This window comes from Meriones unguiculatus, chromosome 5 (assembly GCF_030254825.1).
Source record: "Meriones unguiculatus strain TT.TT164.6M chromosome 5, Bangor_MerUng_6.1, whole genome shotgun sequence".
Classification (NCBI taxonomy): Eukaryota; Metazoa; Chordata; class Mammalia; order Rodentia; family Muridae; genus Meriones; species Meriones unguiculatus.
Window position 1 is genome coordinate 13,799,795 of NC_083353.1, and position 22,358 is coordinate 13,822,152.

At 42.5% G+C, this 22,358-nt stretch overlaps 2 protein-coding genes across 2 annotated transcripts in view; one reads left to right on the forward strand and one right to left on the reverse strand.

Annotated features, from left to right (window-relative positions):
• Window positions 1-7,222, reverse strand: part of Polr1a (RNA polymerase I subunit A) — a 64,201-nt gene extending 56,979 nt beyond the window's left edge. Inside the window, exons 1-3 of the mRNA XM_060383541.1 lie at window positions 6,830-7,222; window positions 3,069-3,273; window positions 1,791-1,940 (exon numbers count right to left, since the gene is read on the reverse strand). Of these exons, the coding sequence (XP_060239524.1) occupies window positions 1,791-1,940; window positions 3,069-3,273; window positions 6,830-6,906 (432 nt within the window). The 5' untranslated portion in view covers window positions 6,907-7,222. The remainder of the gene's footprint in view (window positions 1-1,790; window positions 1,941-3,068; window positions 3,274-6,829) is intronic.
• A 72-nt stretch (window positions 7,223-7,294) lies between these two features.
• Window positions 7,295-22,358, forward strand: part of Ptcd3 (pentatricopeptide repeat domain 3) — a 29,628-nt gene continuing 14,564 nt past the window's right edge. The window contains exons 1-9 of the mRNA XM_021661458.2: window positions 7,295-7,433; window positions 9,152-9,204; window positions 9,337-9,373; window positions 13,105-13,150; window positions 14,615-14,683; window positions 15,439-15,543; window positions 17,157-17,280; window positions 19,173-19,288; window positions 21,918-21,973. Of these exons, the coding sequence (XP_021517133.1) occupies window positions 7,327-7,433; window positions 9,152-9,204; window positions 9,337-9,373; window positions 13,105-13,150; window positions 14,615-14,683; window positions 15,439-15,543; window positions 17,157-17,280; window positions 19,173-19,288; window positions 21,918-21,973 (713 nt within the window). The 5' untranslated portion in view covers window positions 7,295-7,326. The remainder of the gene's footprint in view (window positions 7,434-9,151; window positions 9,205-9,336; window positions 9,374-13,104; window positions 13,151-14,614; window positions 14,684-15,438; window positions 15,544-17,156; window positions 17,281-19,172; window positions 19,289-21,917; window positions 21,974-22,358) is intronic.

Below are 22,358 nucleotides of genomic sequence, written 5' to 3' on the forward strand. Positions count from 1 at the left end.
TTCTTTCTCATAGGTAAATTTGACCATGAGTTAACTGCCCAGTTTTGTTCTCTTGGAAGCAAATAGAATGAAAATTTCTGCTACTGGCAAAAACCAGCCCAGACTTGTTAGACTGAATCTCTGTTCAGAGGGCTGAGTGCCTAGGAGAAACCTCAGCCCTGAGCTCTACCAAAGCATGTCCTGGAAGCTCCCTGGCTATCCAACATGACAGGCAGGCATCACCCTACTGCCTCCAAGATCTCTCATCCTCTACAAACTCACACCTTCTGGGCATTTGATAGAGAACTTCTTGAGGCTGAAAAGACAGCCCAGGAATTAGGAGCACTGGCAGCCCTTCCAGAGGACCTGAGCTCGGGTCCCAGGATCCACGCAGTGGCCCCTCCCTTCTTAGCTGCAGAAGATTCGGTGCTCTCCTCTGGCCTCCAAGATGCTAGGCATGCATGTTGGGCACAAACATACATGCAGGCAAAACACTCATACACATAAAATAAAAACAAAATAGCAAAAAATAAAAAAATAGAGAGACTCCTTAACACATTTTATAAGGCTGACATAGTACAGGTACCCAAACTCTTAGAGCAATATGAAAAAGGAAATTTACAGGTCAATTCGACTCAAGATTACAGATGCCAAATCCTAAGCAAAATATTAAGAAGCCAAATCTAGCAATATATATCACTGGACATGGTGGCACAGGCCTTTAATCCCAGTACTTGAGGCAGAGGAAAAAGGATCTCTGTGAGTTCGAGGCCAGCATTGTCTTAGGTACAGGAAGTCCCAGGCTAGCCAGGGCTTTAAGAGGGATACTCTCTAATAATACTCTACAATAATCAAGACATTAAGTCAGCAGTAATCAACTATCACCACTAACTTCCAGACACCATTCAAGCTTTAAAGTTCTCCTTATGTCTTTTACAGCAAAAGCTAATAGTTTACAGATGTTGAGTCTTTGGGAGAACAGATCTCAGACACTTCTTAGAGCAGCAGGCCGCAGGTCAGTCTGAAAATGGAACAGTTCCATTCTCACCAACGGCCTTTACATTCTTGAAGGTTAAAGAACAGCTTCACAAATACTCAACCTGGGTATATCTGATGTTTCCTCATGAGCAAGGTTCAGGCAATCTGTGGTAGGAAAACCCCAAAGCGATGCACCCTTTTTACCACAGCTCAGAACACACCGCATGGTTTAAAGTTTTTCCGTCAGGTGTTGCTCACTTTGACTACCCGCGTAAGGGAGACTGTCCGAGTCTCCTATCGGAAAGTTACACTCTTTTTTTTCCTCAACCTTGTGGTTAATTAAGATTCTGTAGGTTCACGGCAGAATGTATTCTAAAGGGTAGCAGCAGCAGCTACTTAAATTAGCAGTCCTTCAAGTTGTTCTCCGTGTACTCTCCTGTGAACACATGGTGCTGCAGAGTCCTACTGCAGTCGATGGATTATAATTACTTACCATCACTTCGTTTTGATTGCCCCAGATTTGGCCTGTGAATCCTCACATGGGCTGTGTCCTTTTGGCTGACTTTGAGCACCAGCTTACTCTCTGGCAGGCCATATTACAGACTGTAAGGTCTCTGAGCCTGGCTTATCGTCAGCCATTTTGCCAGCGAACCCTTGGACAGGGAACAATGTGCCTAGCAGTTCAGCTGTGCACTAAGTCTGCCTCTTCTACACTGCTCCCCACAGACCCAGGAAGAAGTGTTAGCAAGTGTTAGCATAAGACATGAGGGCCAAACATTCTGGAGATTACTGGGTTGGCAATTAAGGACAACATCCAAACATTACCAACCTACCCTGCTCAGAATTTGCTCAAGCTCATAGACCGCTTGTAGGGCTCCGACTTCCAAGACCCTCAGCTGGCAGAGCAACAGGTGAATTGAAGCCCGAGGACAAGTCAGCATGTGGCAGTTTAAACAGGAGCCTCGGAGCAGCAGGTAGAGTTTCTAAAGGGTGGGAACAAAAAGAAATGGGACATCAGAAAGAGACACAGTGGTGATTTTAACTGCAGGCAAGAGATTTTTCTTCCCTTAGTCTATTTCCTTAAGAATTCTACTTCTGCCTCTAGAACCTTTAGACCCTATCATCCAGACAAACATTCCCAAATATTTCTTTTATGGTTTCATCTTAAACTAATCAAATTTGAAACTCATGTAAGGTCTCAGAAAAAGAATTCCTTTTTTTCTTTTCCTAAACACCAACTACTAGTTGGAGAATAGCCTTTCTATAACATGCTCAACAAACAAACTATGTCTGTGTGCACATCACAATCCGAAAAACTTAAAAATACTCCTGGGGGCTAGGTTACTTGATAAAAAGAGTAGAACATACCAAGTTCAGCCTTGACAGGAGCTACATTTTGATGTTACTGGTCTTCCTTTGGGGCTTTGCTTCTCCTGCCAGAAAGTCACATTGCAGAGCCATCTGAAAAGCCTTGGGAGCCCCAGAATTCCACCTATTACTAGGAAGGCGACTGCCACCCAGCTTTCTGAAGGGCACAGTGCCCTTGTGCAGTAAGTCCGGATTATACCCTGAGCCTTGGACAGGTGAGGTGGATCACTAAACATTTCCCTCTTATACAAGCAGAACTGACCCGTGGCTTTTCTCAGCTGGACTCACACAATCCTTTCGGTAAGTCAGCAGTGTAAACTGAAGTTACAAGGTTAGCGTCTCTATCTGAGAATCTAAAACCCCAAACTTGAGCCCCAACATACAAACAAACAAATTCAACCCCTGAGTTCATGGGTATAAGCTGAAGGAAAAAGGTAGCCATGTCAGAAACACATACAACTCACTTCTGGCTGTGTGTATGAGGTATATATAGAACATGAGTGAATTCCATGTTTATGCTTGGGTTCCATTCCTACAATACCACCATTATGTAGGCTGTAAGTATTCTAAAATCTGAATTTCAAAACACCTTTGGTCTCAAGCATTTTGGACATGGACACTTGGGGTATACTAAATTTAGGTTCTAGGTCCCTAAAGGTTTTTCTTTATAAAGAAAAAGGAAAAAGAGGTAGTCCCCACAACCCTAGCATCCCCAAGACCCACACACCCAGGGTAGCACTCACATCAAAGAGGAGAGGGTTATACACAGTGAGCGGGAGATCAATGTGGCCCAGGTGCCCGGAACAGCTGTTGAAGTCCTGCACGCAGGTGGAGCACACTTCTTTGGAGTCAGCAGGGCCCAACGCCAAATCATATAGGCCATTGGCTGAAGGGTTTCCCAGGCTGTCCACATAGCGAGGGTTCGTAATGGATTTAACACTTAACTTCCTGAGTTGGTTAGAAAAAGATCCAGGGAAAGATTAGGTTACTAACTTCTCTGAGGTTGAAGTGGGAGAGGCAGGTTAGAAACCAGACCCGACTAGAAAACCCAACTTGTTCAATGAAGGAAATACCAAACAATAACTCCTGTACACAGAATAATGGATTCAAGAAAATTAAACACAAATGCAATCATAAAGAAACAGAACTTACTTTATGCAAGGCTTTCTCACTTTGTTTAACAGAATCTCGTAACTATCAAATAACTAGCCGTGTACCCACTATGAGCTATTGTGCCACATATGGCAGCCTATGTGTGCTCCACCTAGCGGCATTTGGATGTTCATACAACAGTGAAACAGTTGGAGAGTATCCTTACATGTCACAAAAATGTACCTTTACAAAGCCAATCCTGCCTTTTAAATCTCTTCTAATTTATAAAAGTGTGGGAGCCAGACTGACTTGAGACTCTCTCAAACATCCTGATGAAAGGACAAGGAGAACTTTAGTTCTGGGTCCTTGTCCCAGTGGAGTGGACTTGGCCAAGCCAGTCTAGGGCAGGAAGGAGCCAGTGCATTGAAGGAGTCAAGGTTGTAGGGTCTTGGTTCCCAGTCCTGAGGCAGCCACAGTAGTAAGGTATCCCGTAGTCTCTTGCCAACATTGTCCAACTTAGCTGTCCGCTAACTTTGGCTATTTTCCCTACAAATAATACGTAAGATGCTGTACTTCCTAATAAAAACGTGCTTGGGCTAAGACAGAGCTTGTGCAAGACCACCTGACCCCAGCTTTTATCTCCTCCATCAGATATCTTTGCATCCCTTGGCATATCCCCCTCAGGACCTCTCACTGAAGAATAACCTGAGCATGTCCAAGTCAGAAAATTAATCTAAGGACAAAGCTACCATCCCAATTTTGCACTCTAGAAGACACAACAACAAATTAGTGAGTTGTGTGGCCAGGTAAACTGACGGTGGTCCACAATGAAAAGTTGTGCAGGTCTGGAAGATCCCACGTCACTGCTGCTGTAAGGACCAAGGTTGCAAGGAGACTGCTCTGTTGCTTTAGCTCTCATCTCCATGGTTACCTTTCTGCTGGGAAGCTAACAGACCTCAGACACTTTATCTAACACAATGCTGTATATGTGGTCTCTTCCCCCGGCACAGATCAGCCTGCAACCTTGTACTCAGTAATACTGAACAAATTACTTAGCTGTCTCGTTTTTTCAATCCTAATTTTTGAAATTGCAATAAAATATACATAAAACATACCATGTTAACCATTTTTAATCGTGCAGTTCAGGGGGCTAGAGCAATGGCACAGAGGTTAAGAGCACTGGCTCTTCTTCCAGAGGACCCAGGTTCAATTCCCAGCACCTACATGACAGCTCACAACTGTCTCTAATTCCAATTTCAGGGGATCCAACACTCTCATATAGACATACATGCAGCAAAAACATCATTGCACATAAAAATGAATAAATAAGAAATCATTTTTAAAAATCAGTGGTATTATGTACACCACACTGAGCTGGATGGTGGGCCTTTAAACCCAGCACTCCAGAGGCAGAAGCAGGTGGATCTATGTGAGTTCAAGGCCAGCCTGGTCTACAGAGTGAGATCCAGAACTGCCTAGAGACAGAGAAACACTATCTAAAAAAAAAAATGTGCCAACATCAGCACTACCTACCTTCTTCTTACAAAAGGAAATCAGTCAGTAAATGTCTTTTTGTGACTTGCTTATTTTGTTTAGCATACTATCCTCGAAACTGTAGATTACTGTATTAGAATTTCTTTCCTTTTTAGGGTTAAGTAAATAGTAGATGATGTGTATATATCCCATTTCATCAACTCAGCTGCGGATGAACATTTGGGTTATTTTAGCTTTCTGGCAATTGTGAATAATGCTGCTGTTAAGGTGTATGTACATGCCCAGATGCAGAATTCCTAGATCTGACAATATGCCACCTTTAACTTTCTGAGGAACAATTGCTCTGTTTTTCATAATGTCAGCACCATTTTACGTTGCCATCAACCACATACAAAAATTTTTACCTCCTTTATGTTCTCATCAATACCTCTTATTTTCTAGGTTTGTGTGTTTGCTTTTTTGATCATAAATAAAAAATGGTGGGTTGAGGTGGTATCTCACTGTGGTTTTGACTTTTATTGATTTAAGATGTTGTGCACCTTTTTATGGTTTTTGGCCATTTGTGAATATTCTGTGGCACTATATATATCCAAGTCCTTTAACGCCTGTGGTTTTCAGCAACAGCAAAGAGGCCAAGGTGACTGGAGTAAAGTGAGGTCAGAGACCAGAAAGCTCCTTCCACGTCGTTTCAAGGGCATGGCATTTACTCTGGAGAAAGCTACCAGTTCCTAACATGATAAAAGAGAACATCAAGGGAACACTTATGGCAGATGCAAAATTTCAGCACTGACCTCAAGCTGTTTTCAACAGTACTCAAGCTCTGAGTCTTGGCCCCTTTGTGGGCTGAATATCAGACATTTACATTACAATCCATAAAAGGAGCAATAGTACAGTTATGATGTAGCAATGAAATAATCTTATGATGGGGACGTCACCGCCACATGAGCAACTGTATTAAAGGGTCCCATCATTAGGAAGGTTGAGAACCACTGTTGTAGGTTATATTATATTTGCCCTTTTTCCAAGGGCAAACTCCTAGGAAGGTTTTTAAGAGTGATATTAGCATGATTACATTTGCACTTCAGAATAGTACTGACAGCTGTGTAGAGGATAGACAGGACCAAATAGGTATGTGGGTGGAGGTGAAAGAAAAAGACAGATCTTGACAAAAGAACTGACCTAAGGTAGTGGCAATACAGATAAAAGGAGGGTAAAATTGAATTATGTATGTAGGTAACATAGAACAAAACCCTAATAAAAATCAGATGTTAGAGTGGAGTCTAGAATTATTCATTTTGCATTAAATCTGGCACGCCTCTTTGAAAAAGCAGTTCCTTTCAGTTTGTGAAACTGTTGAGGTTTCTGGTTTATTTTTGTTTGTTTTGTTTTTCTGACAGTCTCTCTACTTAGCCCTGGCTGTACTGGAACTCACTTGTAAACCAGGTTGGCCTCGAACTCACAGATCCTCCTGCCTCTGTCTACCAAGTGCTGGGATTAAAGGCGTGCACTGCCACCGCCCGGTGGCATGTTGAGTTTTTAATGTAAGTTTGAGATGTGTGTATGAAGACTAAAAGAAAGCCCTGGACTTCATAACCGGAGGGAAGCAGAACAGGGTCTTGATCTGAGATTTAAAGGCTCATCATCGCTTGGACGAGAAGAGACTAGTTAATAAACGCGTGAGGGATATGAGAGTACACATGACATAAAACTGGTTCATTAAGGAGGAAGATGAACGGACGAAAATGCCACATGACAGGACAACCCTAGTTCCAACACATTGCTTCCTATTTCTTGCAAGCAGGGGCCAACCAACCAACCCCCCCCACCCTACTGGCTCAGCGCAAGGCCTTCTGGGAATCGTAGTTCCCGGCGCCGACTTCCATAACTGCTCTTAGCACGCATCCCTCCAACTCCTTACTTGAGCTCCTCGGCCGAATACATCCCGAAGGAAATTCCCTGAATCCGCCTCCATGGCATGTGCTTGGAGGTCAGCATCCTTCGGTTCAGTTCTGAGATCCGTCACCCCGAGAGACGTTCCAGCCAGCTCCGACAAGCTGCACTCGGGCCTCGCAGTGCGGCGCCACCATGTGTTTCCCACTGCGCTTGCGTGCGGGAAATGCGGCCCGGGGTACTGACTTGGACGAGTTCACTTTAGCTTCCCGGGTGGGCTAGGAGCGGAAGAAAATGGTCTCAAGACCATCTTTCCCTTTAAACAAAAAGTTACACGCGAGTCGTTAGAGCAACATCTTAAGTAAACCCGTGTGAGGTGACGGATGCGTATCGAGCCTCCCGTTGGTAGTCTTGCCAAGCAGGACCTTGCAACCCCCCGTTTCGAGCTGAGCTCTTCCACGCCAGCCCCGCCCCTCGGCTTGTGGGCGGAGTGGTTTCCCGACGTGCTCTGCGGAGGGTGCCAAGATGGCGGCGGCGGCGGCGTCCGCCCGCCGGTTGCCGTTCCGCAGCGGGCTTGTCGTGCTGCAGGCCGCTCGTGGGGCGTGTGTGTGTGAACCCAAGCTCTGCCGCAGGTAAGAAGTCAGATGATCCGGAGTCAGTTTGGTCTCACTTCCCTGAGAGTCGTGGGACCAGGTGGGATGCAAAGGTGTTCGCATGCTGGAGGCCACGCGCTCCCAAGGGTAACACGAGGTCGCTAGCGCGGATGCCTCGAACAGCGAGGATTCCTGCGGGAGATTTTTATTGGCTGGTTGGAACACTATATGGAATTAAAATTTCTCTTTAAAGTATGTCCCAGTTCTTACGCTCCCGTTGAGTGCCTCTACAAGCCCCTACACAAATTTATTTAACCCCCCTCCCATATTTAACTGCCAAAAGGAAAGGGAGAAGTAATGGGTTTTTCCCAAGTACAGGGCAGGCTATTCTTGCTGTTGTGAACCGAATGCTGTGAGAACTTTGAGCTAAAGAAATCAGGCTTTAGTAAAAGCAGGAAACCTTTAAAAAGTCTGACCTCAGTCTTTCGATATGGTGATAGTTACAGCTTGAGACATATTGCAAATATGTATGTAATTTCTTTTTACATTCTTCAAACAGTGGCCTGGTGGAAGTAGGAGGTATTTAGGTGTACTGTAAACTTGAAATCCAAATTCATTTGTGCGTGTGTGTGTGTGTGTGTGTGTGTGTATTCCAAGACCTCACTCGTGCTAATTAACCCACCCTACTACTGAGCTAAAATCAGCAATCCAAGAAAAACTTGTTTATATTTAGTGTTTGCCTTTTCCTCAGTTGGATGATAATAGACACATAATCCCTGAAGTGAATTCTTACTAGTAATAACTGGAAGAACTGTAAGGAATGATTAAGGTGTGAGTTAAAATGGAGCCCTCTCAAGTTGGAAGGAGAAAAACCAACTCCACAAAGTTGCCCCTGGCTGCTTGTATATGGTACACTATGCTCACATACAATCACAAAAATAATAAAAAAAGTAAAGTGATAACTTAGACCAGGTACTACTGGATGAAATATTTTCCTCTGTGATCACATATACATTTTCTGAGTAAATCTGATGCCCTTTAAGAGTGGAATACGCAAGATAACATTAAATATTTATTATTTTTTGTTGATTTTATTTTAGGATATTAATGAGTATGTAGTTATTCATGATGAATACAATATTCTAAAACACAATATTCATGAGCCAGTATTTCTCTTCTGGGGAAAAATTTTTTTTTGAGAGGCTCTGAGAATGTAGCAGTTAAAAGCGCTGTGGTATTGGTAATTTGTTAAAAGTGGTGAAGCCATGGTGATCTTAGCTTTGTTTTGCTTTTTTTAAGTGAGGTAGGTCTTTGCTGTCAGGGTGGTTCTAATAAAAGCAACGACTTACTGAACTGATCCCTGTCCTATGTTTTCCAGGTTAGTTTCTGTGTATTTCAAACTAGATTGTTCCAGTACCATTAAGTTTTCCTTTTCTAATCTTGATTGCTTTGTGATGAGATTGCATGCTTAAAGACTCCTGGCTGAGAGGATAGCAGACTGTAGTGGTCCAGCGTTTGTCTGTTATGGATGAGGCTCTGGTTTGATTCCTAACATCAGAAATAAATGAATCAGTCAGTCTTGGCTGCCTGTTGTTACATTGATGCTGTCTTGATGGTGTCTTTCTAGCACACATTGACATGAGGGGTACAGTCTAGTCTGTTTGAGCCATGATAATTAGAAACTATGGCTGAGAACTTCATTAATGGGCAGTGTTAACATTAGGACTTTTTATTTTTCCGTTTTGTTTTTAATGCAGGTTTTACCCTGGAAGTACATCTCTCCCACAGGTTGAAGGAACAGATATAGCAGGTATTTTTAAAACTGTAGAAATAGGTTTTGTTTTTTTTTTTTGTTGTTGTTGTTGTTTTTTTAGTTGAAAGAAGACACATTTTATTTCTTTGTAGTGTTAGGAAACTGATTGTTTTTATTTTTCTCTGTAAGGGACTGAAGAAATAATCATTCCAAAGAAGAAAACATGGTGAGTATTTTGCTATTTAGCAAGTGGTTGGGTGTTTACTATAAATAAAACATAAGGATTTAAACCATGCCTATCACATAGACAAATACTATGTTGGCTGTTATTTTTAAGTTTGGTGATACACTTTTTTTTTTTTTTTTAGGTATAAACTGTACATTTAGTTTAGATTTGAACTATTGGATGTACTTTTGTATAATGTTTTTAATTTTTAGTGGCTGTATGATATGCCATTATATAGACATGATCAGATTCATTTGTTTTCCTTCTTTCCCTTGACAAGAATAGGAACAATGGCTGGCCACGGTACCACGCTCCTTTAATCCCAGCACTCAGGAGGCAGAGGCAGGCAGGTCTCTGTGACAAATCTACCTAGTGAGTTCATACCGCGAGGCCCTATCTTTATAGGCATGGTGGAGCATCGTAGCTAAGAGTCATCTGCGAATACAGCATTCTGGTGGACAGCCTCTTGCCAACCTCTATACCCCCCCCCAAAAAAAAACTACAGGAAATAGAACAAGAGGACTATTTCGAGTATGATATAATCTAGTTGTCACCTGCCTGTATTGTATCTCATAGTCCTGTGTTATGTATGTAACTTGACCTGTGTAGCTAGCCAGACGTCAGGTATATTGAGTGCTGTTTTGTGGTATACCGCTGTAATCCCAGCACTCAGGAGGCAGAATTTGGAGGATTGTCACAAGTTCTAGGCCAGCCTGGTCTTGAGAGCAAGACCTTTACTCAAAAAAGAAAATTACTATTTACTCCAATCAAGTTGTTTTTCGTTGAACAGTTGTAGTTTAGCAATACCTGAAACTAGATAGACTCACTCTGTTTTATTAAAAATGCACCTTCCTGTTGGTAGCTCTTTTGAAGAAAAGAGAAAATATTTTCTCTTTCCCATACCTCCCCGCAACTTGCCAAAAAAAGAAAAAAAAAAGGAAATGGTGTGAGGTGAATGTTGACCCCTGATGTGGAGGTTGTGGTTTCTAGGCTTAGGACTCTGTGTTTTCAGATTACACATGCCTTTTGTCCTTTAGGGCTCTAATCTAGGTCCTACAGTGTCATAGAAAACTTGAGCAAATGATAGTCATTGTGAATTTTCACATGAATATGATATGATAAAGGCAGTAAAGCAGGTTAATTTAGATAATGAGGTTATTTTGAAGAGGAGAGGAAGTCTACTTATGATTTTTAAAAGAAGTACAATTTAGAAGCTTCTAGATTAGCAGAGTAGAAAATGTGCTCAGAAGTGTTTGTTGATGGAATAATGAATTTGAACAATTATTTGGACAGAGATTAGGATCAGAAGCTAATGTCTGCCTTACTGGTTAGCCACTCAGGAGGAGCACTTGGTGTATATCCTGAGAGAGCTTGGGAGCAATCACAGTTGAAACAGCCTAGATACCCAACTGGAAATAACATCATCCTATTCATAATGTTTAAAGACATGAATTGCATCTGTGGAGAGTTGCGTGTAATGTGTGCTGAGGGACATCACCTTGGTTTGATTGTTGTTTTTGTTTGTTTGCTTTTTGTTTTCATCTGCTTATGCTTAAAGCTACCTTTAAAAGTTCTGGAAATGGAAGGTTGATATTGAACTTCCCTAGAAAAATTGAAGCCTTGGATTCAGTTTCCTGCAGGAAACTGGGTGTGGTGTTACTCGCCTGCCACCCTATCACTAAGGATGTGGAAGCAAAAGATCAGAAGTTCAAGTTTGTCCTCAGCTACATAGGGAGTTCCAGGCCAGCCTAGACTACATGAAACCTTGTCTGAAAAGAAATTTTGCTTTGGAGATTTGAAACTCAGGTTGGGTAGGGTCACAATATGACATCAGACACAGTAGTTTAACCTGTAAACTTAGTTTTATTTTGTTTTTTAAAGTTTATTTTAGGTATATGACTGCTTGCATATGTGTTTGAATACCATGTGTGTGCCTGGTGCCCACGGAGGTCAGAAGAGAATGTCTCCTGGAGTTAGAGTTAGTGATGGTAGTAAGCTGCGGTGTAGATGCTGGAAATGAAGCCAGGTCCTCTGAAAGAGCAATAGTTGCACATGACTACTGAGCCGTCTTTCCAGCCCTGGGTTTTAGTCTTAAGAATATTTATTGTGTTTACTTTTTAAAATACCTCTTGACAAAGAGTAAGCTCCGTGCTGTGCACTTGTCTTGAAAAGGATGTGTAAAGTTGGTTCCACACCCGCAGTGACAGTACTTAGGAAGCTTAGGAAGGAGGAGCTTGAGTTCAAGGATTACATAAAGTGACCCCGTCTCAAAGAAACCATCCAGACAAAAACAGGCATGGTAGCTCCTCCAGTGGCTGTTTCATACAGTAGAATTATTCAGCTTCTAATGACATGAAACTTTGAATTTTTTTTCTCTTCCTCAGATAACTTACAATCTTATAAATGTTCTTTTAGACTTTATTTAGAATAACCCATCATGTCATTCTCTTGGAAATTAAACACATGAACTCAAGCAAGATTAAGGGATAGCTTAGCAGTTAAGCTTGTGTATTGCCCTTGCAGAGGACAGAGTTCAGTTTCTAGGGTCAGGTGACCCACAGTAATCCATAACTATAGCTCCAGGTGCAGGCAATGCGTTTGCTTCCACAGACACCAGCACTTGGGTGCACGTGCCCACAAAGAAACACCTACACATAATGAAGAGTAAAGAGATTTGAGGTTAGATTGTGTTATCTGTCATTTGTTCCAAGAAAGCCTTTCCAGTAGTTGAGCAACAAAGGTAAAGTGTGCTGCTAGCCTAAGGGTCTCATGGCCTCCCCAGAGAAAAGCTACAGGTAAAGGGTTTATGCAGTGTTGCCATATTGAGAAGAGGGACAGAGAGATCTAGTGGAGTCCGTACGCGCTGCCTCCAATCCCAAGTGAGCAAAGGGCTAGAGTGATAAGTCGTTGGTCTGGGCCACGGTGTGCTTTCATACATCATTGGTCCATATTGCCTGGGCTTCAGTCTCCTGCTGAAAGGTGGTCTGATGAGTTGTTAGAGCTGCATGAGATCTTTTTCTGAGAGAAAAGTTCCTTCTTTGGCTAGCACCAGACTTCAGTGTGTTCCTTTTCCCACCCTCAAGTTCTCTGGAGTGTGTTATATTCTCGTTCCTGCCACACCTATCATTCTTATCATTAGATTTATATAAAGAGATACCTCAGAGTCCTGTGGAGTTCACTAAGGATACGAGTTAGTCATTGCAGAGGCTTTCCTTTAGTTGTTCCAGGGTAGAGGTAAGAGCCAGTAGTTTGAATACTTACAGGCAAGAGTTCAGAGAGCTGCTCTAAGAATGTGTATGGAAGTGGGTTGGAGGAAGTCAGCAAGTATGAGGTTAGAAGGAATCACTAGCCCTGGGTGTTAGGTGCCAGAGTGCATATGAAGGAAAGGGAATGAGGAGTGTGTACCAGTCAGAAGAACCAGGCTTTTGGTGCTGAGGGCCTAACCGCACAGGGACGCTGCACTGCATTCTCTAGCACTTGATTACTGAGTTAGAGTCGAGCTCTGTGGCTTAGGTGGTCTCAAACCTTCAACTCAGCCTCTCTCCCTTATCCGAGATTATAGGATCTGCGGTCATGCCTGCTTCTCACCTGTTCTGTTGTAGTGGATTTGAGAAATAAGTCCTGGCTCGTTTTTATGGCCAATGTCCTCTGAAAGTAGAGTGAGTGAGTTGTTCACTTTGTAAGTATGAATAATAGTCTTGATAAAGGTTGACTTGTGGTTCTTGTTCTAGGGATAAGGTAGCTGTTCTTCAGGCACTTGCATCCACAGTAACCAGGGTAAGTAGGCTTAAGAACACATTCAGTGTTACAGCTCTTCATTCAGAATTAAACTGCTGTTTATCGAGAAAACACCTTAAAAGCTAACCCAGTCCCTCCTTTAGGGGAATGAGGAGACAGGATTAGAACCACCGGCCTAGGGCTGGCTAGGACATGCCCATGTAGTGTGTTTATAGCACACTGATAATTGTTCAGGGTTTTGTCTGTTTTATCTTCCTTTTAAAGACAGCTGCTCTTGTCTCAGGACCTTGTCATGCAGACCAGGCTGGCCTTGAGGCACAGAGATCCTCCTGCCGCTGCCTCCTTAAAGGTCTGTACACCATGCCCAGCTCATACTAGTAATTTTTTAATTATTGGAAAAGCTTCTTAAAATGCTTGTTTCTAAAAATGACATGAAATAAAAATTAATTAGTTTAAAACACCAAAACAGGTGCTTCTTTCTGAGGGATTTGGTGACAACGGTCTTGTCCTGGCTTAGACATGGGCCTTTCCTGCTGCTGATAATACACTGGTCGAAATAGAGACCTGTGATGGATATAGTGGAGCACACCTTTAACCCCAGCACCTAGGGCGGGCACAGAGGCTGGAAGATCTACATCATGAATTCTAGGACAGCCAAAGCAAAATAAGATGGCAACAAAAATACAGATTTTTCTGGGCATGGTTGTACAATATTTGGAGCATTGAGGATGACTAAGGCAGAAGCAGTATACCTTTGAGGTCAGCCATCCACATAGACAGCCCTCAGGGGAGGAGAGGGGAGTAGGAAGCGGGGGTGGGGGTAGCGAGCTGGAGTTGATAGCTCCATAGGTCCAAGAAGCACACGCAGTTCTGAAAAGCGTTTCAGATCCCTGTATACGGACAGATGAACTGCTCAATCACTGTCCACCTGACTCGCTGGGGCAGTGTTTCAGCTGACCCAAGAACTCACCTAAAAAGGCTAGTTCAGCTAGCCAGTATTCTGGGAATCCCTTGTCTCTGCCTTCTGAGCACTAGAATTGTAGGAAGGCTAGCACACCTATCCAATACTCATGAGTTTTGTGACTCTTGTTTGCATGGGAAATGTTGTGTCTATGTAGCCATTCCCCAGCAGCTGAAGAAGAAACTCACGTGAAGTTGCGCATCAGTGCATAGTGACTGCGGTAAAGGAAATCTTATTCCGGGAAACTGTTCGGCAGCACTGGTTAACTGTAACCAGAGTTCAGAACAGTGATAGTCCTGACAACAGACTGAAATCCTAAGAAGTAAGGCTGAGGAATTAGCACAGTGCTACAATGCTTACTGATTAGCTGTGAGACTCTGGGTTCAATCCCTGGTGCCATGAGGGTTTGTACTTACCTGCTCTGTGTTGCGTATAGTTTCAGTAAAGTCTTATTGACATCTGTTTTTATGTGTGCAGGCATATATATTTTCTGTAAAATACATATGTAGAATTTCATCACTAAAGCTTAGCCTTTTTCATAGGATCCTACAGCTGCGCCCTATATATTTCAAGATGACCCTTACCTCATACCAACCTCTGCCTTCGAGTCTGTGAGTAGTGTTATGTAACTTTTCTGGTAATGTTTAAAAGCCTTAGTGGTTTGTGCAAGAGTGTAAATGGTTGAATTATTAAAATGTTTTCAATGCTGGAAAGAGAAACCATGACCATGACAACTCTTGTAAAGGAAGCCATTTAATTGGGACTGGCTCAGTTTCAGAGGTTTAGTCCATTGTCATCGTGGTAGCAGTCGAGGCAGCGCAGAGGCTGACATGGGGATGGAGAGTTCTCCATCTTGATCCACAGGCAACAGCTGAATGAGCCACACTGAGCATAGCCTGAGTATAGGAAACCTCAAAGCCCGTCCCCCGCAGTGACCCACTTCTCCAACAAGGCCACACCTCCTAAGTGCTGCTCCCTATGGGCCAAACAAGCGCATCAGTCTGTGGGGGAGCCATACCTATTCAAACCGTAGAAACCTTGAAAAGCCTAAATGCTAACAGGGTTGGTAGACTCTGAATGTTTGTATTATCAAAAAATTTTAAGTATTGTTTCTGAAGAAGGTTTTGGCTTAGTTTTCTTGTTTTCAATATTAACTAACACATAAGCAGAGTATCTGTGTGTTGAATTGAAATTAATGGCACACTCAGACGTGAGATGTATGAAGTACTGTAACTTGGCTTGTAACTAGGACTTGTATTATTGTATATTTTTCTGGGGGAAAGGGAGCAATTTTTGCTGAGGGTAGAGCTTTGCCTGAGTCTAAATTATATGTAAGTGCTATTTTATTTTTATTTTTCTTATACAGCGTTCATTTTTATTGGCAAAGAAGTCTGGGGAAACTGCAGCAAAGTTTATTGTTAATTCACATCCCAAATATTTCCAAAAGGATATAGCTGAGCCTCATATACCGGTAAGGAGAGGTGATTGTACTTTTACATAAAAATATGAATGCAAATAAAATCACACTCCCATAGCTGATTCATCCATTTTAGTGCCCTGGATATTGGAGAAAGAACCTTTGCTAACCTTTTAAAATCCTTTTGCCTGTGATACATAATGCCACTCTTGAATCATCTCCTCTGTGACAGTTTCTTTTCAGGGTCCTCTAGTGGCCTCCTGCATTTCCTTATAAATGTCGTCTTTCTGAGGTCTCTGTGCTCCTTTTTCTCTTTTTACAGTCTACTCTTTGTTTTCTTCATTCTTGGGTTCTGTTGGCACTGTTGTGCATCTTGCCCAGATTCCTCCTCTTGGCTGAGGTCTTGCTTTGGGCTGCCCTCTGTTCTGTGGCTGTGAGGTGTCTGTAGAGTGTCCGCCAGCAGCCACTGCAGTCAGTCCTCTCAGCACAGCAGTGAACAGAGCAGGCACAGCGCTTTCCCCCAGGGAGTGTGAGTGCAACTACCAACCTCAGCAGCCTGTCTTGCCTACAGCCTCTCCCTCAGACCCTGACAAGCCGTCCTCATACTGCAGCTTATGTGACTGACCAGCAAGCCAGCACAGCTGAGACATATTAGAGCATGGCAGTTGTAGAATGGTCATTTGCTGGTCTGCCACTCCCTGTTTATCTTTTTGGCTGACAGTTCTCCTGTCATTGGTCAGGACACTTGCTGGAAGCCTTGCAGGGGTCTCCTGCAAGGAGGTAGCGCCTTTGCACACTGTATATAATGAGCTCTGTCTTTATCTCTGCTTTACATGTGTATTGCTCTCTGTAAGCTCTCTGCCGCTAACTGTACACCTGTATGGATTACTTTTCCTCTTGTGACAAAACCCCTGACGAGAAGTGAAGGAAAGGGTTAGTCTGGCTTAGAGTTGAAGGAGACGCAGCCCGTCATAGTAGGTGCAGCATGGTGGCAAGAGCAGTGGGCAGCTAGTCACCAGAGTGAGGAGCAGAAGCCATGCGCCCCAGCAGCTAGTCACCAGAGTGAGGAGCAGAAGCCATGCGCCCCAGCAGCTAGTCACCAGAGTGAGGAGCAGAAGCCATGCGCCCCAGCAGCTAGCTTGCTTTCTCTTTATTTTCGGTCCAGAACCTATGTGGAATGGTCCTGTCACATTTAGAATGCTTTTCCCACCTCAGTTAACCTGACCTGGAAAGTTCCTCACACACCTTTTGTCACGTTGACAACATTAACCATCTCTACTCTTAACTCTCTAATGTCTTAATCTTTCTTCATTAGAATAAGAGTACTTTGAAGCTAGATTCCCCACCCCCCTAAAAAAAAAAAATCTCGTAATTCCTAATACCTAGCTTAGTACCTGGAGTACCCATTTCATATATACTTTATATATGAAAAATTAGTGACTGAAGTAAAATCAAGTCAGGAGATGGCTAAGGTGTTTTCTATTCAGAAGTTTATTGGCTTTTTTTGTTCTTACCTGTGTGTTTTGTTTTAGATTTTGTACTAAGACACTTATGTTCAGATGTGCAGGAAACAGGAACTGGAACTGTGCTCTGTCTAACGTCCTCATCCGACTGCTGTGATGCTACCTTTGCCTGTTTGGAGTCATTTATTCATCTTCCTTTTCTAGTGCTTAATGCCTGAGGACTTTGAACCTCACATTGAAGGTGTGAGTGAAGCTGCGCTGAAGGAACGGATCAGACTCAAAAAAGTCAAGGCCTCTGTGGACCTTTTTGATCAGCTCTTGCAAGCAGGTGACCTATTTTAGTCAGAGCCCGTTTTGGAACATGGGGCCATTTTATATGGTCCAAATAGTTTTGAGTAAAAATGACAAATAATGTGTCCTTTATCTGTTGGCATTGTTTCTTGTTTAAGTGGTATAATATGCATAATTCATTTTCTGCTCTAGCTTCATACTGAAATTGTAAGTGAGGTAGAAATTCAGGTTCATTAGTTTATTTTGTCCTGTGCACTGGGAAGGAAAGTACATAGCCTCTGTTTTTAGCATCAGATCTAAGAAGGCAAGGCCATATAAAACAGTGAAATACTTTATTTTTCTTTTATGTGTGTGAGTGTTTTGCTTGCATGTATTTCTGTGCATCATTTTGTGGACCTGGTGCCCAGAGAGGCCAGAAAAGGGAGGGCCTCAGATCCTCCTTAGCTGCAGTTACCTATGGTTATTTTACCATTATGTGGGTGCTGGGAATCAAGCCACGTCCCATGGAAGAGCAATCAGTACCCTTAATTGCTAAGTATCTCTTCAGCCCCTGAGATAGGTTTTAAAAGATTGTTCACCTGGAATTGGGGACTTTGATATTAATATGGTTCTGCCTTAGTAGTCTAGAAAAGGCCATGTAATTTTCTGAGCCTCTAACATCCTGTTGAGCTTTGAATTAGAACTAGATAACTTTTTAGTAAATAAAATTCTAGGTAACATGACTGAAAAGTTACTGTAAATAAAACATCAGCTTTAGAGTCAGCTGTAATCATTAAAGTTTAGGAATGCAGACTGTTCATAAATATGATAAACATAAAAGAAATGGAAACTGGACAAATCATTGAATGAGCCATTTGAACCCAAAACATTTTCTTATATCCTTCTTTGAGAATTTGTAGACAACTGAAGGGTGTGTGATATATCCTTTGAGAATTTGTAGTATCACACAACTGAAGGGTGGTACCAGACAGCGTGTTGGTGATGTTCTCGCTTCTGCTTCCTGAATGAGACCCAGTGTTGAACTTCTCAGTGCTAAGGCCCACGGTGGTCTAAGTGTATGCGGTCACTCAGTAAATTCCTTTAGGTGTTTTTGAGGCAGGTTATCACTTAAACTGGCCTTAAATACCCTATGTAGTGAAGAATGACCTTCAACTTCTTTTTCCTCAGTTTCTTGAGTGCTGGGATTACAGGAATGGACAGTTGTGCCAAGCTTAGTAAATTGTGTCTTTACTTTCCTTTTGGAAAAAAAAAAAATTTAGATTTCTTTATTGTATTTCTATATGAATATTTTGTCCACTTTTGTACATGTATACCATGTGCTTGCCTTACATTCTTGGAGGTCAGAAGACGATGGTGGGTCCATTGGAACTGAAGTTAGGGAGGGTTGAAGCCATCCATGTGGGTGTTCTGGGAGTTGAACTCTGGTCCTCTGCCAAGAGCAGTAAATGTTCCTAGCTACTGAGCCATCTCTCCAGAGCCCTCTGCTTCTCTTCCCTTTGCACTTCTCTATAAGCCAGTACTCACATGGGAATAGCACATTTTGAACAGTAGGCTTTTTGAAGATTTTATTGTTGACTTTTTGAGGTGCTGGGAGTCAAAGGAGTCATATGTTTTTAAGACTGTTCAAATTATGCAGTTATTTTAGTAGTTGTGAGTATGTTTTCATGAGGGCCTGAATCCAGTTGGTATAATGTGTGGATCTGTGTAAGGAGAGTAAGTGGAAATTGATGTGGACTGGGAGGTAATTATTCCATGTTAGAATAATTACCGTGCTAGCCCTTCCAGAGAGGAAGGGCTGAGGGCTCAGAAAATAAAGAAGATGGGAAACCAGGGTCAAGAGGTCTGCCACAAGCTGTGTCTTAGGCCAGACAAATTTATTAATAAATACAACATTTCTTTTTTTTTTTTTTTTTTTCCAACTAATCACAGGAACCACAGTTTCTCTTGAAACAGTGAATAGTCTCTTGGATTTATTGTGTTACTATGGTGACCAAGAGCCCCCAGCTGACTATCATTTTCAACAAACTGAACATTTGGAAAACTTGGTAAGAAAAAAAAAATGAAAAAACCTGGCTTTTTGTTTCTTTTTTTTATCAATGAGTCAAGGTTCTATATCATGTGTCATAGTAAACAGTTCTATACTGACGTGGCACTAAACAGTGATGAAGGAGGAAGACATATGGGCAATTGTTTTCCATTCATTTTTAATCTGTACATTAATTATGCAAGGTGATCTGTTTGTTATGTATGTAGTGCATTTTAATCATACTCTTCCTCCTTACCCGCTTTCTCCTTTCCCAGTGGTCTCTTTTGTCTTCCCAAATAGTTCCGTTCTACTTTGCTTTTAGGAAGAGATTCTACATATGTGAAAATACAAGCAACATCTTTTTCCGAATCCATACGTAATCTCTAGTTCCGTCCATTCTCTATTACATGATATAATTTTGATCTTTATGGCTGAATGAAACTTCAGTATGTTTATATGCCACACATTTTGGGGGAAAGTGAACATAGGACACTCCACATTGTAGGCAAGCACTGGATTGTGGAACCTTCTCTACTCCTCCTCTTTACCCCCTCTTTTGTTTGTGTTTTTGAGCTAAGGCTCTTACCGAGTTGCTTAGACTAGCCTTCATATTCGGTATGCCTCGGCCTCCTAAGTAGCTGGCCTGGATTGTAGGTTCCACCTTTAGGCCCAGCTAACACATAGCTGGGTGTGGTGGCTCACGCCTTAGATTCCAGCCCAGAGGCAGAAGCAGGTAGATCTCTGCATTTGAGGCTAGCTTGGTCTATAGGGTGAGTGAGTTTCAGATCAGCCAAAGCAACATAGTGAATCCCTCTCTCAAAAGAAGTATATTTGTTGATGGGCATGTAGGCTGAAACCAGTTTGGCTGTTGTAAATAAGGCCACAGTAAATATACCTGTGCTGCTGTCTGCAGACACAATTTTCAGGGATATGTATGCACCCAGGAATGACCTGGCTGGATTGTGTGCTTTGTGCTGTTTGAGGAAGCTTTATGCTGATTTCCATAGTGGTTCCACTAACTAATGTTTTCACCAGCAGTAGATGAGAGTTTCTTTTTTCCTGAAGCCTTACCATCATTTGTGTGTAACTAGGGTTTGGGTAGATTCTTCATATAGTTTTGATTTTTCTTTACTTGATGGAACAAGTATTTTAATTTTATTCTACTTGGCAATATTTTGTCTTCATGTGCCTCATACTCAGGCAGAGTGTTGGCCAGTAAAGTTTAGGCCTGTCTTTTGTCTTTTGTCACTATTGTGACAGTGTGATGAAGGAAAGACTCCATATTTTGTTCCTTTTCCAAAAAATTATGCATATAGGGCTCACTGGAGCTAGTTCAGCAGATACAGGCACTTACTAGAACCTGAGTTTGATTCCTGGAGCCTGTGTAAAGGAAGGAGGAGAGAAGCAGCTCCTCAGCAGTATCCTGTGGCCTCCACACGTGTGCTGTGCCATGTGCAGGTCCATACTGAATGCACAGTGAATTAAGATATGCATATGAATTAAAGTATACATATGGGCAAGGAGGAGCGAGCTTGCTGGGCTTTGCCAAGCTTTGCCACTAGGTGGCCTGGTAGCCTGTCTGTCAAAGCTTTCTTTCTAGAACTAGATCTCAAGGAGCCCTGTGTAGCTGGTGTGTATGGACTTCTGCCTGTACTTCCTGAAAACAGTGTAGGTAGCCAATTGCAGGCGATGGTTGAAAATGTCGAGTAGCGGTCAGAGTATAGCGGTCAGAGAATGGTATGGAAAGGTTCATCCTGGAAGCAAGAGATTACTAAACATCCTTAATTTGACATCCCCAATCCAAATTTTATAACAAGTTCAAAAGCTGAATTTGTGGACCATCTACTAAATGGGAATGTCCACACCTGGCATTTCATGACTTCATGCTTTCAAAAAAAAAAAATGAATTTCATGTTTAGACCTCTGTTCCCTTCTGGATGGGGGGTTTAATTTTCACGTTTTTAAAAAACTGTTTTTTCTTTTGCAGAAGATAAAACCATTTTTAAAAGTGTTTCTGAGTGATGGACTGTTTCTGTTCTTTGTCCACTAATTGTGGGTTACTTCCCTCCATAGTACCTTGGCTGTTGTAAAGTACTCAGGCAGTGGGAGAGTCATAAATTGGCCTTGCAGAGCATCTTCCGAGGCCTGCCAGGCTGGCCCTCAACCTTGCTCCTGACACAGCAGGCTGCATAACTAATCCTGGCTTCTTCTGCAAGTGCCAGTCAGGCATCCTGGCCTGCCTCATCACAGACGCTTAGTTGGTTGATAGCAAGGACAGGTTGTGTGTTAAAGCTTTTTTAGGCAGCGTTAGGACGCCAGCGTCTCACTTCTGCCCGCAGGTGTGCGGCATCTTTCTAAGCAGGAAGCCAGTGTGGGCTCTGTGGAAGCAGATTACACTTAGCTTTTTAACCCTAGGCAGGCCACATAGGGCGTTGCCTTTGTCATCTCCAGATGATCGCTCATTTAAGAGCTTACTGTGCTTTCCTCCACATGCACTGATTTCCACACTGAAGGAATTCACTGTGGGTGTGAACATTTTGGGGGTTTCTCTCAGCCTTTTGCTGATTTTAGTTTTCTGAAGTTTTATTTCTGATTTTTAAGTAGTTTACAAGCAAACATTGTCTTCCCTTTTATTTTATCCATTTTAGGAAGAGGCCACAGAGGAAAATAACCAAACATCCAAGATGAAAACTACTCTTTGGAAGTATGTTATACGTGAGAACCTTGTGTTATTGGGATTTTACAGTACATGAAGAATATGCTACGTCGTCTTAGAGTTGCAGTCCTGTAATACATACCTTACGGGTGTATTCTTTAGAACGGTTATTGTTGGGTTTGTTTGTTTTGGGGTTTTGGTTTTTCGTGAGGCAGGGACTCTGTGGTCTTGTCTTGTCTGCCCTGGAGCACTGTGCAGAAGAGGCCGCTCTCAGACTCGGAGATCTTTGTGCCTCTTGAGTGCTAGGATTAAAAGTGTGCACCACTATACCTGGCTTCTTAATGCTGTTTTATTCGAGATTCCCCCTCTGTAGCCCAGGCTAGCCTCCTGGACCGCTCCTGCTCCTGTGGGCTGGTATAACAAGTGTGCAGCA